The sequence below is a fragment of the Monodelphis domestica genome, chromosome 2, assembly GCF_027887165.1.
Source record: "Monodelphis domestica isolate mMonDom1 chromosome 2, mMonDom1.pri, whole genome shotgun sequence".
In the NCBI taxonomy this organism is placed as follows: Eukaryota; Metazoa; Chordata; class Mammalia; order Didelphimorphia; family Didelphidae; genus Monodelphis; species Monodelphis domestica.
The window spans coordinates 115,551,681-115,566,790 of NC_077228.1; the positions used below are offsets into that span (position 1 = coordinate 115,551,681).

Sequence of the window (15,110 nt, forward strand, 5' to 3'; positions counted from 1 at the left end):
GGGTCTAGACTAGGAAATGGGGAAAAGGAGCAAAAGTAAGCAAGTGAAGTAATATATCAGGATCATGGTTCCCCCACCCCCACGCCAAAGATCCCTGGGCATTATGCAAAGCTTAACTCCTTTAAAAACAGGGTAAAATCTTATGTTTCTTTAATCTTGAGTTTAACCTACTCTAGCTCCCTGTTACTAGCATATACCTAAAAATGGGGAGTAGGGAAGGGAGAGCAAGAGAGATGAGATGAGATGTCAAGAGGGCAAAACTGAGCAGAAGACGGTGTCCTGGGCAGGTCTGGCATAGTCAAAACCTTGGATGCCAAGATAGAAGAATATTGCCATGCCAGGAGAAGCCCTGGCTATGGTAAAGGCATCGCAATATAGAAGAAACAGCCCTGCCATGGGGAGAAGGAGCCCCAGTTTCTAGTCTGGACCCTTCTACTTGCCCATGTTTAATCTTATGAATAATTCCCCTTATCTCTTCAGATCTTAGTTTCCATATCTGTAAAACAAGAGGGTTTGATTGACCAACAACTGTGGTTCCTGCCAGTTTTGATGTTCTCTGATTCAGTAGTCATTTAAGAAATATTTGTTGAGTCAAGAAGTTAAGGACCAAACCTGAAAGCACCCAGTGTTCATGTGGGCGTCCGTGTGCACACGTATACTTATGCATATGTTTGGACACGTGCATGTGTGTGTGGGAGAGATTCCTTTTAACCTCTCCTCTTTGAGTAGTTGATGGTAGGTTGAGTTGTGGGATTTTTTTCCCTCTAGATATTCGAAATTGCCACTTTAGAAAATTAGCCAGTTATGCATTTGCTCCCACTCACCAGCCTGAGAATTCATTTCCATCAGTCAGGAAGTCTGCTTATTAGTTGTTGCATCTTTGATTTTTCCCCACAGCCAAAGATTTCATTTGCCACTTGTTGGAGAAGGACCCCAGTGAGAGGTACACCTGCGAGAAGGCTCTGAGTCACCCCTGGTGAGTGGGGTTCAGTGTGGGCCTGCCCTCTGAGTCACGGCCAAGGGTCAGAAGCCTCATTTCAGAATCTCAACTTTCAGAATTCTTGCCTAGCTATTATAAAACTCTCACCATGTCCTAGGATTATAGATGGAGAATTTCTGACTTGGAAGAGGTCTCAAAAATCATTTGGTCTAACTCATACCTGAATAGGAATCCCTTCTACAGTCTAGCTGACAACAGATCTGGCATCTTTGGGAAGAATTCTAGTCTTGGGGAACCGTTATAAATTGAAATAGGTGCTTGCTCTAGAGTCAAAGTGCCTGAGTTCAAATCTTGCTTCTGGTGTGGTTAGCTTTCTGACCACAGAAAAGACACTCACCCTCCCTGGGCCTCCCTGTCATCTGTAAAGAGCAGTTTGGGCTAAATGGTCTCAGATCCCTTCTGCTTCTAAATCTAAGACCATAAGCTGACTTCTTCTTGAAGTGGTGCCTTCTGCATTTGAGTAACTCTAGTTTTTAGGAAGTTTTTCTTTACCTGAAATTAAAATCTGCCTCTTTGTAACTTCTAACCATTGTTCCTATTTAGACCTTCCTGGGGTCCTGGCAAACCCTTTTTATCCACATGCCAGCCTTTCAGATTCTTGACCACTGCAATTATGTCTCCTAATTTCAACTCTTAAATTATTTATTTTAAAACCCTTCCTTCCATCTTAAAATTAATACTGTGTATTGGTTCCAAGACAGAAGAGCGGTAAAGGCTAAGTAAGTGGAGTTAAGTGGCTTGCCCAGGGCACACAACTAGGAAGTGTCTGAGGTCAGATTTGAACCCAGGACCTCCTGAATCCAGACCTGGGTCTCTATCCACTGAACCATGTAGCTGTCCTCTTTCCAATGACTTTAACTAATCTTCCAATGGTATGAGCACCCATCCTTTCACCATCTTGGCTGACACATAGTAATAGGGCTTTGATATATGCTTGTTGATTTGACTTGGACACTCTTGTCTGGATGCTCTGTGAGTCTGTCAATGTCCCCCTCACTAAAATATGGTGCCCAGATCCAAACAAAGTACTCCAGAAGAGATGAAACCAGCACCGAATGGGGCGGGACCTTGAGAATATCTTCTTTCTGTTCACTGCTCTGCTGAGAGCCCTTCCAATCATTTAATCTCCATCTATCTGGAATTAGATCTTCTGCAGCACCAACATCATTCTACAGGGCAGTGAGGGATGTGAAAAGCTGGCAAGGACATCTCAATTTAATTCAGTGGATTGGAAAAAGACAGACCCCTCCAGGTTGGCTGTCTCCATGGAACAAATAAAGGATACATTGCCAAGTGCATACATCAGAAGGCAGTGTTATTGAACTCCCTTTGGGAGTCTTGTGTTTGGTGCAGTGGAGGAGGCAGGGACAGTGAGGAAGAAAGGAAAAACACGAAATGAGAATCTCTACTCTCTGCCCTCTGGGAGTTTTTACTCTAATCAAGGATGAAGAGGAGAAGGAAGAGGTCTGGATATGAATGTATGAAATTACCTAAGAATAATTGGTGGGATGTAGCTATATGGCTCAGTGGATTGAAAGCCAGGCCATAAGATAGGAGATCCTGGGTTCAAATCTGGATTCAGACACTTCCTAGCTGTGTGACCCTGGGCAAGTCACTTAACCCCTGTTGCCTGGCTCTTACCAATATTCTGTCTTAAAACCAATACACAGTATTGATTATAATACAGAAGGTAAGGATTTAAGAAAAAAAGACTACTTACAGGGCACAACTCAGTAACTCAATGGATTAAAGCCAGGCCTAGAGACAAGAGGTCCTGGGTTCAAATCTGGCCTCAGACACTTCCTAGCTGTGTGACCCTGAGCAAGTCACTCAACCTCAATTGCCTAGCCCTTACTGCTCCTCTGCCTTGGGACCAATACTCAGTATTTAAGAGTTTTAAAAAAAAGAAGACATACAAAATCACATTTATAAAGGCAGGTGGATGCCAACTGGGTCCTTAGACATTTCTTTGTCTGTTCCTCTCTTACTAAAGAACCTATGATATTTCCCTATAATATTTCCTGCTGCATCAATCAAATTCCTTCTCCCTGGATTTCAAGAAAATCTATAATGTGATTACCCCTTTCCTCAATCAGGATTATTTACTACTGCTAACCCACTTATAGACATCTGGGCACCACAAAGCTAGCTAGATGGTTCTGTGACTGGACATTGAGCCAGGAAGACCTGAGTTCAAATTTGGTCTTAGACACTTGCAAACTGCATGACCCTATAGAAGTCAGTTAACTCTGTTACTTTTCTTCCCCTATAAAATAAGAGGGTTGATCAGTAATGAGAGTTTTGCTTGACCATCTTGTTAAATCCTCACCCCTCCCCTATCCCAGGAGGAGAGAGCAAATGCTTGTTGATTTTCTTTTAATAAATTTTCAGAGACAGAGAGAGGAGAGACAGAGAGAGAAAGGAGAGGCAGACAGAGACAGCAGAGAGAGACTGTGAATTTCAAAACTTATATCAGTCTTTTAAGGTGATTTCAATATCACAAGACAGAGGCCAAGAGAGACAGAGAGTGAGAAGGAGAGAGAGAGAGAGAGACAGAGAGAGAGAGAGACAGAGACAGAGAGACAGAGAGAGACAGAGACATGGAGACAGAGAGAGACAGAGACAGAGAGACAGAGAGAGACAGAGACAGAGAGACAGAGAGAGACAGAGACAGAGAGAGACAGAGACAGAGAGACAGAGACAGAGAGACAGAGAGAGACAGAGACAGAGACAGAGAGCGAGGGGGAGAGAGAGAGTGGGAGAGAGAGAGGAGAGAAGGGGAGAGAGACAGAGACAGTGAGAAGGAGAGAGAGAGGGAGGGAGAGAGGGGAAGGGAGGGAGAGGGAGAGAGGGAGAGGAGAGAAGGGGAGAGAGTCAGAGACAAGAGAAACAAAAGAGACAGAGAGAGAAGAGAGAGACACAGAGACAGAGAGAGACACAGAAAGAGAGAAACAGAGAGAAGGAGAGACAGAGGGAGGAGAGAGAAACAGAGAGAGAAGGGGAGAGAGACAAAGAGAAGAGAGAGATGGAGAAAGGAGAGAGAGAGAGACTCAGACACAGAGAGACAGAGACAGAGGAGAGATACAGATATATATATATATATATTAGTTCATTGTTATTTAATCATGTCCAACTCCTTATGACCCCATATATACTATCTATCTTGGCAAAGATACTGGAGTGGTTTGCCTTTTCCTTTTCCAGCAGATTAAGACAAACAGAGATTAAGCAGCTTGCCCAGAGTCACACACCCTATAAAGGATCTAAGGCTGGATTTGAACTCTGATCTTCCTGACTTGAGACTCAGCCCTCTATCCACTGAACCATGTAGCTTCCCTTGATGATAGATGACAGAAACAGGCAAACAGACAGACCAAGACAGGCAGGCAGACAGAAAGATAAATCTACCTGATAGATAGATATAAATAGATAATTGTCAGGTAGAGAAAGAGAGCCTTAACTGATAGAGATAGATGATGAGCAAACAGAGAGAACTGATGCAGATAGATGAGAGGCAAACGGAGAAAGAGAGGGAGAGAGACTGGAGGAGAGGAAAAGAGAAAGATAAAGACAGAGAAAGAGAGAAGAGCCAGAATTTAGAAAGGTCTGGCTGATAGAGATAGATGAGAGGCAAACACAGAAAAGGGGGCCCATACTTGATACTGTCTAAGGCCTCTTCCATCCCTAAATCTATGATCCTACAGAATCCTCTGCTTTGACCAAGCTTGTTTTGCTTCCCTAAACATGCCGTGTTCATTCCCACGGCCATGGCTCCCTGCCTTAAGTGGAACCCTCTCCCATCAGCTCTGCCTATCCAGATGATCCCTCAGGTTCCAGCTAAGTCCCACATCAGGATGTCAGAGCAAGAAGACCTCTTAAAGAACGTCTAATCTACTCTTTCATTTTACAGGCAAAGAAACTGAGGTGCAGAAAGGGGAAATGATTTCCCCTGAGTTACATAGCTAACACGTGTTTGAGCTGGATCTGCAAGTTAAGCCCCTTCCACAAAGCCTTCGTGCCCACTCCAACCAACACTAATCTTCCACCTCTCTGACCTTTTATGACACTTTTTGCTAAATTTTCTCTAATTGTTTTATGTGTGTGTCATTTCTCCAGTTAGACTATAAACTCTTTGAAGGAAGGGATCTCATTTCATATTTCTCAATCACAATCCCCTGGTGCATCATGTGCAGGACTGGCCAGCTAGTAAGCATTCCCAAAAAAACTTGTTGGTTGACAGGTAAAGTCAGAGGTGACATATATAATAAATAAAAGATTAAGGAGCAACGAGGTGGTTCTGTGGATAGAGAGGCAGGCACAGAGACAAAAGATCCTGGTTTCAAATCCAGCCTCAAATGCTTTCTAACTGGGTGACCCTGGACAAGTCACTTAACCCCCATTGCCTAGCCCTTACTGCTCTTCTGCCTTGGAACATATATTTAGTACTGATTCTAAAACAGAAGGTAAAGGTTTAAATAGACAGAGCCAGAGACAGAGTCAGAGACAGAGAGACAGAGAGACAGAGAGACAGAGACAGACAGAGACAGAGGCAGAGCCAGAGAGAGACAGAGAGAAAGAGAGAGAGAGACAGAGAGAGACAGAGACAGAGTCAGAGAGAGACAGAGAGACAGACAGAGAGAGAGAGAGAGAGAGAGAGAGAGAGAGAGAGAGAGAGAGGGAGAGACAGAGAGACAGACAGAGAGAGAGACAGAGACAGAGACAGAGACAGAGACAGAGACAGAGACAGAGAGAGAGCCAGAGACAGAGAGAGACAGAGAGAGAGAGACAGAGAGAAAGACAGAGAGACAGACAGAGAGAGACAGAGAGAGACAGAGAGAGAGAGAGAAAGAGGTCAGTGAGGAAAGCATGACTGAGCTTTGAGAAAGGGAGCACAGAGAGGTAGAAGCAGCCTAGGTTTTCCTTAAGACCCATTCTTGACTTCCTCTGATCACCTGGAACTGAAGATTACAGTCCCTCCAGCATAGGAGACCTTTGGCTGAATGTACCTATGCAAGGGAGCCATGCTCTCCACTCTACTGGAATAGAGGCTGGGCTTTCTCTCATAGTCACACAACACTGCCTTCTGCTCTAGTGCTGGCAGAATTGTCCTTCTCCCCCAATTCCATTCAAGTAAGAGAAATAGCTAGGGCAGCTAGGTGGCAAAGTAGATAAGAGTGCTGAGCCTGGAGTCAGGAAGATTTGAGTTCAAATATGACCTCAGATACTAGGTGAGTGAATCTGACGAGTTTCTTAACCCTGTTTTCCTCAATTTCTCATCTATAAAATGAGCTGGAGAAGGAAATAGCAAACCAGTATCTTTGTCTAGAAAACCTCAAACAGGGCCACAAAGAATCAGACAACTGAAACAACTGAACAACAGACAAGAAATACCTACCAGCTTCTCTCCATTTCTCCTTTCCTATAGGATTGATGGAAACACTGCCCTTCACAGGGACATCTACCCATCTGTCAGCCTCCAGATCCAAAAGAATTTCGCCAAGAGCAAATGGAGGGTAAGCTGTCCCCTTTGGGTGATGGGCAGGGAGCTTCCTTCTTCAAACAGATTTTAAAAAATCACTTTCAGACTCAGAGAAGACTCTGAAGGGGCTCCTTCCTGCCTTGGGGCTTCAGAGAATCATAAAATTCCAGTTTGATGAATCATAGTCATTATCATCTTCAAACCCTCCCTGAAGCATAGCTTCCTTCAATATCACCCCCCAAAAATGGCCATCCATCTTCCATTCTTAGGTACAACTTGTGCTCCTAATCAGTCCGTTCCATTGTTGGAGAGTCCTCATTATGAGGAAGATTTTCCTAATATTGAGCCAAACCTGCCTTTTTTTTTTAAATCACTTTTTGGTTGTTACTCCTAATTCTGCCCATTGGGGCCAAGCACTCTGGCACAGGGCAGTCTTTCTTTCCTATATTGAAGCCATCGTGTTCACCAACCATTCAACAAGCATTTATTAAACACATACTGTTTGCTTAAGTCCTTGGGCTACATGCTGAGGCTACAAAGATAAAGATGGAAACTCCCTTCCTTTAAGGAATTTATACTCTACTCTGCCCACTAAGTTTTTCTCAGTTTCTTCAGTGAATCCATGTAGCCTTTACTGTTCAGGAAGATACATGGCCTCTTCCAGTCTTCTTATTCTTTTGTTGTTGTTTTAAACCCTTACCTTCTGTCTTGGAGTCAATACTGTCTATTGACTCCAAGACAGAAGAGTGGTAAAGGCTAGACAATGGGGGTCAAGTGACTTGCCCAGGGTCACACAGCTGGGAAGTGTCTGAGGCCAGATTTGAACCTAGGACCTCTCGTCCCTAGGCCTGGCTCTCAATCCACTGAGCTACCCATCTGCCCCCCAGTCTTATTATTCTTGACTCCCTCCATGCAAAATATAATCCAGCTGTAAAGTGATCTTGATGCTCCCCACCCATTACCCCATCTCCTGATTCTGTGTTTCTATATTGACCATCCTTCATGCCTGGAATGTTCTGCCTCCTCATCTCCATCCTGTAGCTTTCCTGCCTTCTTTCAAGGCTCAGCTCCATTCCAACCTTCTATAAGAGACCCCTCCCTATCCCTAACCTGCTAATTGCCTTCCTTCTGAGATTACCTTTCATCTACCCAGTACACGGGCAGCAAGATGGCCCAGTGGATAGAATGCCAGGCCTGGAGTCAGGAAGACCTGGATTCAAATCTGGCTTCAGACACTGCCTCGCTGTGTGACCCTGGTAAAGTCACTTAACCTCATTGGCCTTAGTTTCCTTATCTGCAAAATGAGCTGGAGAAAGAAATGGCAAACCATTCCAGTATCCTTGCTGAGAAAACCCCAAATAAGGTCACAAGGAGAGAGAAATGACAATAATAACTCAATAATAACCCCCTTTATGTACAGATATGGACATGCTTTCTTGCTCATTTGAACGCCAGCTCTATGATGGCAGTGACAGTATTTTTTGCCCTCCTTGGCATCCCCAGCCCTTAGCGCAGTATTGGGCGTAAAGTAAGCGATGATAAATGCTTGTCTGAACCAAAAGCTAGTTGTTCTCCAGGAAGGAGATGGGATCCCCAATTTCTCTTGCTAGCCCTGTATTTGGGAGTTCTCCCTCCTCTAAGGCAGGAATTGGTATATACCAAGGCCTGGGACGGCAAAAGCAAGGGGGGACCCAAGCCCCCAGAGGCCCCCAAATTGCACAGGAGACGGGTGTCCTGTCTTCCCTCAGCAAGCCTTCAATGCCGCCGCTGTGGTCCATCATATGAGAAAACTACACATGAACCAGCATGCCTCCGAGGCCCGCCGAGAGTCAGAAGGGGCTCGACCCGCCGCCGTGCAGACATCTGAGCTCTCCGGGTCCAGCGCCCCCGTGCTCAGCAGCCCCAAGGCCCCTCCTCTGGGCAAGAAGCTGGCAGCTCCCATATCCACCTGGATACCCTGCCAGCATGGCCCCTGTCACCCCGCCCTGAACAGCACCATCTCTGAGAGCAAGTCCGTCAATTGCCTAATCAATGGCTCCCTGCAGATCAGCAGCAGCCTCGTTCCCATGCACCACAGGGCCCTGGGCAGGGGGCCCTGTGGCTGCTGCTCCAGCTGTCTGAGCAGCGGGGAGACCGGAAAGGCATCCTTTGGCTCCGAACCAGCACTCTTCAAAAAGGCCAACAAAAAACAGTAAGCAGAAATAGTCCGAAGCGGGATCCTTAGCCTGCAATCGAGAGATCCAGGGTTAGATTTTAGGAAATCCGTGAACTTTGGGTGGGAAAAACATATACATCTTCACTTCAAGATGATTGGTTTCCTTTGTACTTTTATGGATTTTATTGAATGCATTTTAAACCCTAGAAGGGGTCCGTGGGCACTACCAGTGTGCCAAAGGGGTTCATGGCCCCCCAAAATGTTAAGGACCCCTGGGACAGAGGGAGGAAAGGGAACCCTGAATGTGCTTGTTATGGGTGGTTGTTGGATTGCTTTCGAGCTCAGGGAAGGGATAGTAGAGACTGGAGAAATGGAGAAGGCAGCAGGAATTGATCTTTCTCTCGGCAGCTAACTCTCCCTCAGGACACACTCCTCTTCCTAAAAGCTCTTCCGGGTTATTTTCCTTGGCAGGAACTTCAAGTCAGAGGTTATGGTCCCTGTTAAAAGCAGTCACCATTCTCACTGCCGTTCGGGGCAGACTGGAGTCTGTCTGATCATGTGATCCACGGTGCCCTCGTCTCGCGTTTTCTCAACAATTTTTTTTTCGGTAAGCTTGCCCAAGGCTGGAGATTCCCTCCCAGGTGGTGATTTCAAATGAGGAGAATAGGATTGGGTCAGAAGAGAAGATGTACCGAGGAGGCACTTGTCCTGGGTGCCCTGAACTGCAGGATGCTTAAAAATGTACAAAATATGCGACTGTTATCCCAAGCACACCAGGCTGTTAGGATGAGGGGATGGGGTGTTGTTATATCTGAATTCAAGTACAAAATGACATTGTTCTGATCCCAGAGGTTCTCCTTCCTCCTGGGCCCGAGATGCCTTCTTTAATGATTCAAGTGAGTCAGGGAAAGGTGAAAGGGATAGAGAAAATATTCCCTGTAGTATGTCCAAGGGGGCTAATAAGGCTGTGATCTGGGAAATGCTGGGGAGAGAGCCAGACCTTGGACCTGACCCTGGGTATTCGAATTAATTGTAGCCCTCAGGACTCCCCTCATCCCGCCCTTGTCTAAGGGACATCCCAATGGATGTCTTAGAAGTAGTGCATCCTTGGCCTCAGAAGACGTGGGTTCAACTCCTGTCCTGAGTTATCTAGCCTGAGACATTTACTAGCTGCGTGTCTCTGAGCAAATCACTTAACCCTGTTTGCCCCCATTTCCCAATCTTTAAAATGAGCTGGAGGAGTAAGTAGTAAACTAGCTTGTGTGACCTGAGACAAGTCACCTAACCCTGTTTGCCTCAGTTTCCTCATCTGTAAAATGAGCTGGAGAAAGAAATGGCCAACCACTCCAGAATCTTTGCCAAGAAAACCCCAAAATTGGGGTCATAAAAAGTCAGATACAATTGAAACAGCTGAACAACAATAAAGGGCATCTGCTTCGGAGGGTTGTTGTGAGGACCAAATGAGGGAACATGTTTAAAGTGCTTTGCAAACCAGAGTACAATATAAATGCTAACCATTGTTATTATTTTTATTATTATTATTATTGCTACTACTACTACTACTGTATCATACTCTAGCCACAACCTCCCTGGACCTCAGTTTCCCCATCTGTACAGCAGAATCACAAGGAGGAACCTTAGCGATTACCTGAGCCCATCATATTCCAGAATGAGACATACATTTTTGGACTTCTTACCAGCTTTGATTCTAAATGCAAAGAATGGCAATGCACAAATATGGAACACTAGGAGAGGCACTGGCTTTGCCTGAAGGGCAGGTTTCTCCTATCACACTGTCCCTCAAGGGTCAATGCTGAGAACCAAGAGAGGAGGAGAAAGATAGGGAGGAAGCCTGGGGAACATGCTGGAGGTGGCAACTCCCCCCTCTCTCTGTCTCTGTCTGTCTGTCTGTCTGTCTGTCTCCTCTCTCTCTCATTCTCTCTTTCTCTGTCTGTCTCTCTCTCTTCTCGATCTCTCCCCTCTCTCTCTTATTCTCTCTCTTTCTTTCTCTGTCTGTCTGTCTGTCTGTCTCCCCTCTCTCTCTCATTCTCTGTCTGTCTCTCTCTCTTCTCGATCTCTCCCCTCTCTCTCTTATTCTCTCTTTCTTTCTCTCTCTGTCTCTCTCTGTCTGTCTGTCTGTCTGTCTCCTCTCTCTCTCATTCTCTCTTTCTCTGTCTGTCTCTCTCTCTTCTCGATCTCTCCCCTCTCTCTCTTATTCTCTCTCTTTCTTTCTCTCTCTGTCTCTCTGTCTGTCTGTCTGTCTCCCTCTCTCTCTCTTGCCCTGATACTCCTCCATTTTCTTTTTGCAGGAAAGATAAGGGACTCTCCTCTGCACTTCCAGACCAGAAAAACACCCTGAAATGAAGAAAACAGGAGCAAGCCCAAAGAGCCCTCAGGAGAAGAGCAGGGCCTATCCCGGGGCATTTTCTGGTGACAAAGCAGCAGGCTGGATGGTCAGTAGCCCAGGTCCACCAGGAGCAAGCTGCACAGTGGAAAGGTCTCTGGTGAGGCTAGTGGCAGGTGGAAAGGATCCTCCGACTTCCAGATCTCCTCAATGCGATTGCCCCACTCTACCCCCAGCCTCCACCCCCATCCCCATCACCCTCTGTTCAGTGTACATAGATTGCTCTTCTCACAGGTCCATGTGTTGTGCAGAGCTGAACAGGCTGGCTGAGCTATGGCATCCCTTTTGACAAAGCCATAAGGACCATCCATCGCCTTATGTTCCCGTGCTCCCACCCACCTGCTTCCAATACAAACCTCCTGGGCCTTCACCCTGGCGAGTTCCATTCTCTTGTTGACCCTTGTTACATAACTGCGTGCAAGCATGAATGTTCTTATTGGGTTTTGACAGTTAATTCCTCGTGCTCTTCCTGTCTCCCTGGCAAATTTCTAGTACAGGCCAACCTTCTCCCAGGATTATTTCAGAACCATTTCCTTTCCCCACTCCCTCTCAGTGATATCACAGGCTCCAAAGCCACACCGAGATAAATTTCTACTTGACCCCTCTTTGGGGATCACCTTCCCAATTCCCAATCACCCCCGCCCCCATTAATACATAAAATCGAGAGCTATTTTTTCATTTCGACCAATAAAGATCTAAAAACCCGGAAGTTTTCTCTCCCCGGAAGTTCCTCCTCTAATTCCTTTTCCTTCTCTTGGGTACGGCTTCTACTCTTTCAGTCCTCTTTCTGTGTTGTGCTCAATAAAATGGACATATTTTCTTTACCAGCCTCCACTGTTTCTTTCTACAGCCTCCCTGGATTCTCAGGCAAGGCAAGGCATCCCATTCTTCTTGAAGCAAAGCCCACTGGGGCCATTCCGTGATGCCACAGATTTTACACCAGTCTCTGTCTCCTGGGCATCCCTATCAGATTCCTTCCCTGAATCCCCGCTCACTTCCAGCCAAAGAGGAGACTGAAGGAAGTGAGAACACAGGCTTACTCCCAGGTAGCTCTTTCCAAAGGGAAGGACCGGAGTCCTTGGCTCCCCACACAGCCACCATCACAGGACCTGTTCATCATTCTCCATGACCTTTCTGGAGGTTAGAATGGGCTAGACAGAAGCAGCAAGAACCATTCCTAGCCAGCCTTCCTTATCTACCGTTTCAGCGGTGACCCCTACATGAAAGAAGGAAGAGCTCTTGGAAAGATGCTGCTTCAGGGCTCCAGAAACCCAGGATTCTAGCCCTCACTCTGTCATTTAGTAGGAGAAATTTAGAGTTTCAAGGAACCCTTGATACCATCTAATCCAGTCCTCTCCTTTTGCTGACAGTAGGGGAGATGAAGAACCTTCATCAGGGGGCAACTGGGTAAGCTCAGTGGATTGAGAGTTAGACCTAGAGATGGGAGGTCCTAGGTTCAAATCTGACCTCAGACACTTCCCAGCTGTGTGACCCTGGGCAAGTCACTTAACCTCCCATTGCCTTACCACTCTTCTGCCTTGGAACCAATACACAGTATAGATTTTAAGATGGAAGGTGAGGGTTTAAAGAAAACGAAAGAAACTTCATCAAAGTCACCGAGGCAATAAAATTGCCCAGATCCTCAGAATCTGAGGCCAATGGTGTTTTGTTTTTTACTATAGCCCTCTCCTGCCCATCTCACTGAGTTCATGATCTTAGGCTAGCCCCTTAACCCGTCCAAGCCTGTTTCATCACATTTTGTTGATTAGTCGCTTCAGTTATGTCGGACTCTTGGTGACCCTGTTGGAGGTTTTCTAGACAAAAATACTGCAATGGTTTGCTGTTTCCTTCTCTAGTTCATTTTATAGATGAGAAATTGAAGAAAACAGGGTTAAGAGACTTGTCAGATTTATACATCTAATAAGTATTTGTAAGTATAGTAAGTAATTTGGGGTTTTCTTGGGCAAATACAGGAATGGTTTGCCATTTCCTTCTCCAGCCTGTTTCACAGATGAAAAGACAGAGACAAACAAGATGATGTGGCTTGGCCAGGGTTATATAGCTGGGAAGTGTCTGAGGCTGGATTTGAATTCAGGTCTTCCTGACTCAGGCTGGGTGGCTTAGTCCCATCTACTCATCTGTCTAGGAGTCAATGACCCCAAGCGTTCAGTGGAATATAAACTCCTTGAAGACAGAGATTGGTTTATTTGGCGTGTTTTGTCTTTGTATCCCAAGCACTTAGCGCATAGTAGGTGGTTCCTGAATACTTGATGAATTGAATCAATCAGGTTACTGCTAACACCCTTTCCAGCCCTAATGTTCTAACAACTTGTTTCCTTGAGATCTCTTTGGGATCTGAACAAGTTACTGTAGCTCTTTAAAAAACAACAACAACACAACCCTTTTACCTTCCATCTTGGAATGAATACTAAGCCCTAGTTCCAAGACAGAAGAGTGGTAAGGGGTAGGCAATTGGGATTAAGTGACTTGTGCAGGGTCACACAGCTAAGAAGTGTCTGAAGTCAAATTGGAACCCAGGACCTTCATCTACCTGCCTCCTTCCCTTTTTTTTTTAAGTCACTGAATCTCTCAAAGGGAGCTGGTTATTCAGCCAGTCAGTGAGGGAAGGAGAGAGAAAAGGACTTGCAAATCTGTCCCTATGGACGAAGGAGACTGAACTCAAGTCTACTCTCCAGCTTCACACATACTCATAAGAGGATTCTTGCAACCAAAGGGCCAAAAGGGAAGCAGATGCAAAAAAACAAAGGCTGAGGCAGGATAAACTACTTTCAAAGGTCTCCACAGTCAGCCACAGGCTCATTTACAAAACAAAGCTTTTTATTGGGCTGGTGGCTGCTTCTGGTCCATCCATCCCTCAATAGTGGTTCTGATGTTCAGTGCTTCAGCCTGTATCCATCTGAGATGTCCCCAGTGGTCCAGTCTACTTCCTCTCAGCTGCCACTGCCAACCATCTGACCGGCTGCTCAGCTGGACCCAGACCTTCTAGGCTATTTCTTGGAGAGTAAAGAGCTGACACCTGCTCTCCAAGGAAAAGCAGAAAAGGAAAAAAAAAAGGCAGGGCCCTGGGCTTGCTGGTGCCGAGGATCATTGGCAGGTGGCATAGTAGAGCACTCGCTTATTGATGTGGTCCCGGATCTTCTCCACGTGCTTTTCCAAACCAGTCAGGTCTGCTGAACGCAGGGTGATGGCCTGGCTTCCCAGCAGCAGCTCCGCTTCCATAGCTGAGGGCAGAAAGAGGATCTAAGAATTGGTGATGGAGCCCACGTGTACCCCTCACCAAGGCAGGTGGGCTTAGAAGCAAGGGCAAAGAAGAATTACTTCTGGAATTTCACAGTTTCACTTTAGTCACAGGGACCCCTAAAGAAAAAAAGTCTTTTCTACACTCAGATGGCTCTTTTCGTCCCCACCCTCTTCTACCTTTCCTTGACCACCAAAAATGTATTGATGAGGATCTCCAATCCTCCTTTAATTTAGCCAGCTTGTGGCGGCCAGACAGTTTTTGAAAGAAAAATTTTCTTTCATGCTGGCCTACCCTTACTAAAAATAAAAAATTTCCTGTGGCTCCCTATTGCTATAGAATAATTTTTTAAATTTATTTTTAAAATATTTTCCATGTTTACATGATATATTTTCTTTCCCTCCCCTCTTCCCTCCCTCTTCCCAGAGCCAATAAGCCCTTCCACTGGATTATACAAATGTTTTCACTTATACCTATTTCCATATTATTCATTGCCTATAGAATGATATCCCCACCTGTTAATGTGGCATGCTAACTCCTAAGACTGCCATCACCTAAAGCTCTGATCATTCCCTCACCCTCCAGTCATGGCCCCTGCCTTCCACCCCCGCTCCAGAATACCCTCCTGACATCTAACTTACCCTTAGATGTCCAGCTCAAATTCCACCTCTCTAATCAAGCCTTTCCTCATCATTCCTGTCCAAGGGGTCTCTCTGTCCCCTTAACATTAAGGTACACTGTTTCTAGAACCCTTATTGGGATTAAAGAAGAAGCGGTAGTTCATTGGATAAAAATTCTGAGCTTGGAATCAGG

General features: G+C 45.7%; 2 protein-coding genes across 5 annotated transcripts in view; one reads left to right on the forward strand and one right to left on the reverse strand.

Annotated features, from left to right (window-relative positions):
- The window catches only part of CAMK1G (calcium/calmodulin dependent protein kinase IG), a 52,164-nt gene extending 40,302 nt beyond the window's left edge, over positions 1–11,862 (forward strand). For all 3 annotated transcript variants that reach the window (XM_056815877.1, XM_056815878.1, XM_056815879.1), the window contains 5 exons: positions 898–976; positions 6,426–6,513; positions 8,228–8,670; positions 9,106–9,241; positions 10,944–11,862. In XM_056815877.1, coding sequence (XP_056671855.1) covers positions 898–976; positions 6,426–6,513; positions 8,228–8,670; positions 9,106–9,196 — 701 coding nt within the window. In that variant the 3' untranslated portion in view covers positions 9,197–9,241; positions 10,944–11,862. The remainder of the gene's footprint in view (positions 1–897; positions 977–6,425; positions 6,514–8,227; positions 8,671–9,105; positions 9,242–10,943) is intronic.
- A 1,993-nt stretch (positions 11,863–13,855) lies between these two features.
- Positions 13,856–15,110, reverse strand: part of LAMB3 (laminin subunit beta 3) — a 65,761-nt gene continuing 64,506 nt past the window's right edge. For both annotated transcript variants that reach the window (XM_007481325.2, XM_056815876.1), the window contains one exon: positions 13,856–14,280. In XM_007481325.2, coding sequence (XP_007481387.2) covers positions 14,144–14,280 — 137 coding nt within the window. In that variant the 3' untranslated portion in view covers positions 13,856–14,143. The remainder of the gene's footprint in view (positions 14,281–15,110) is intronic.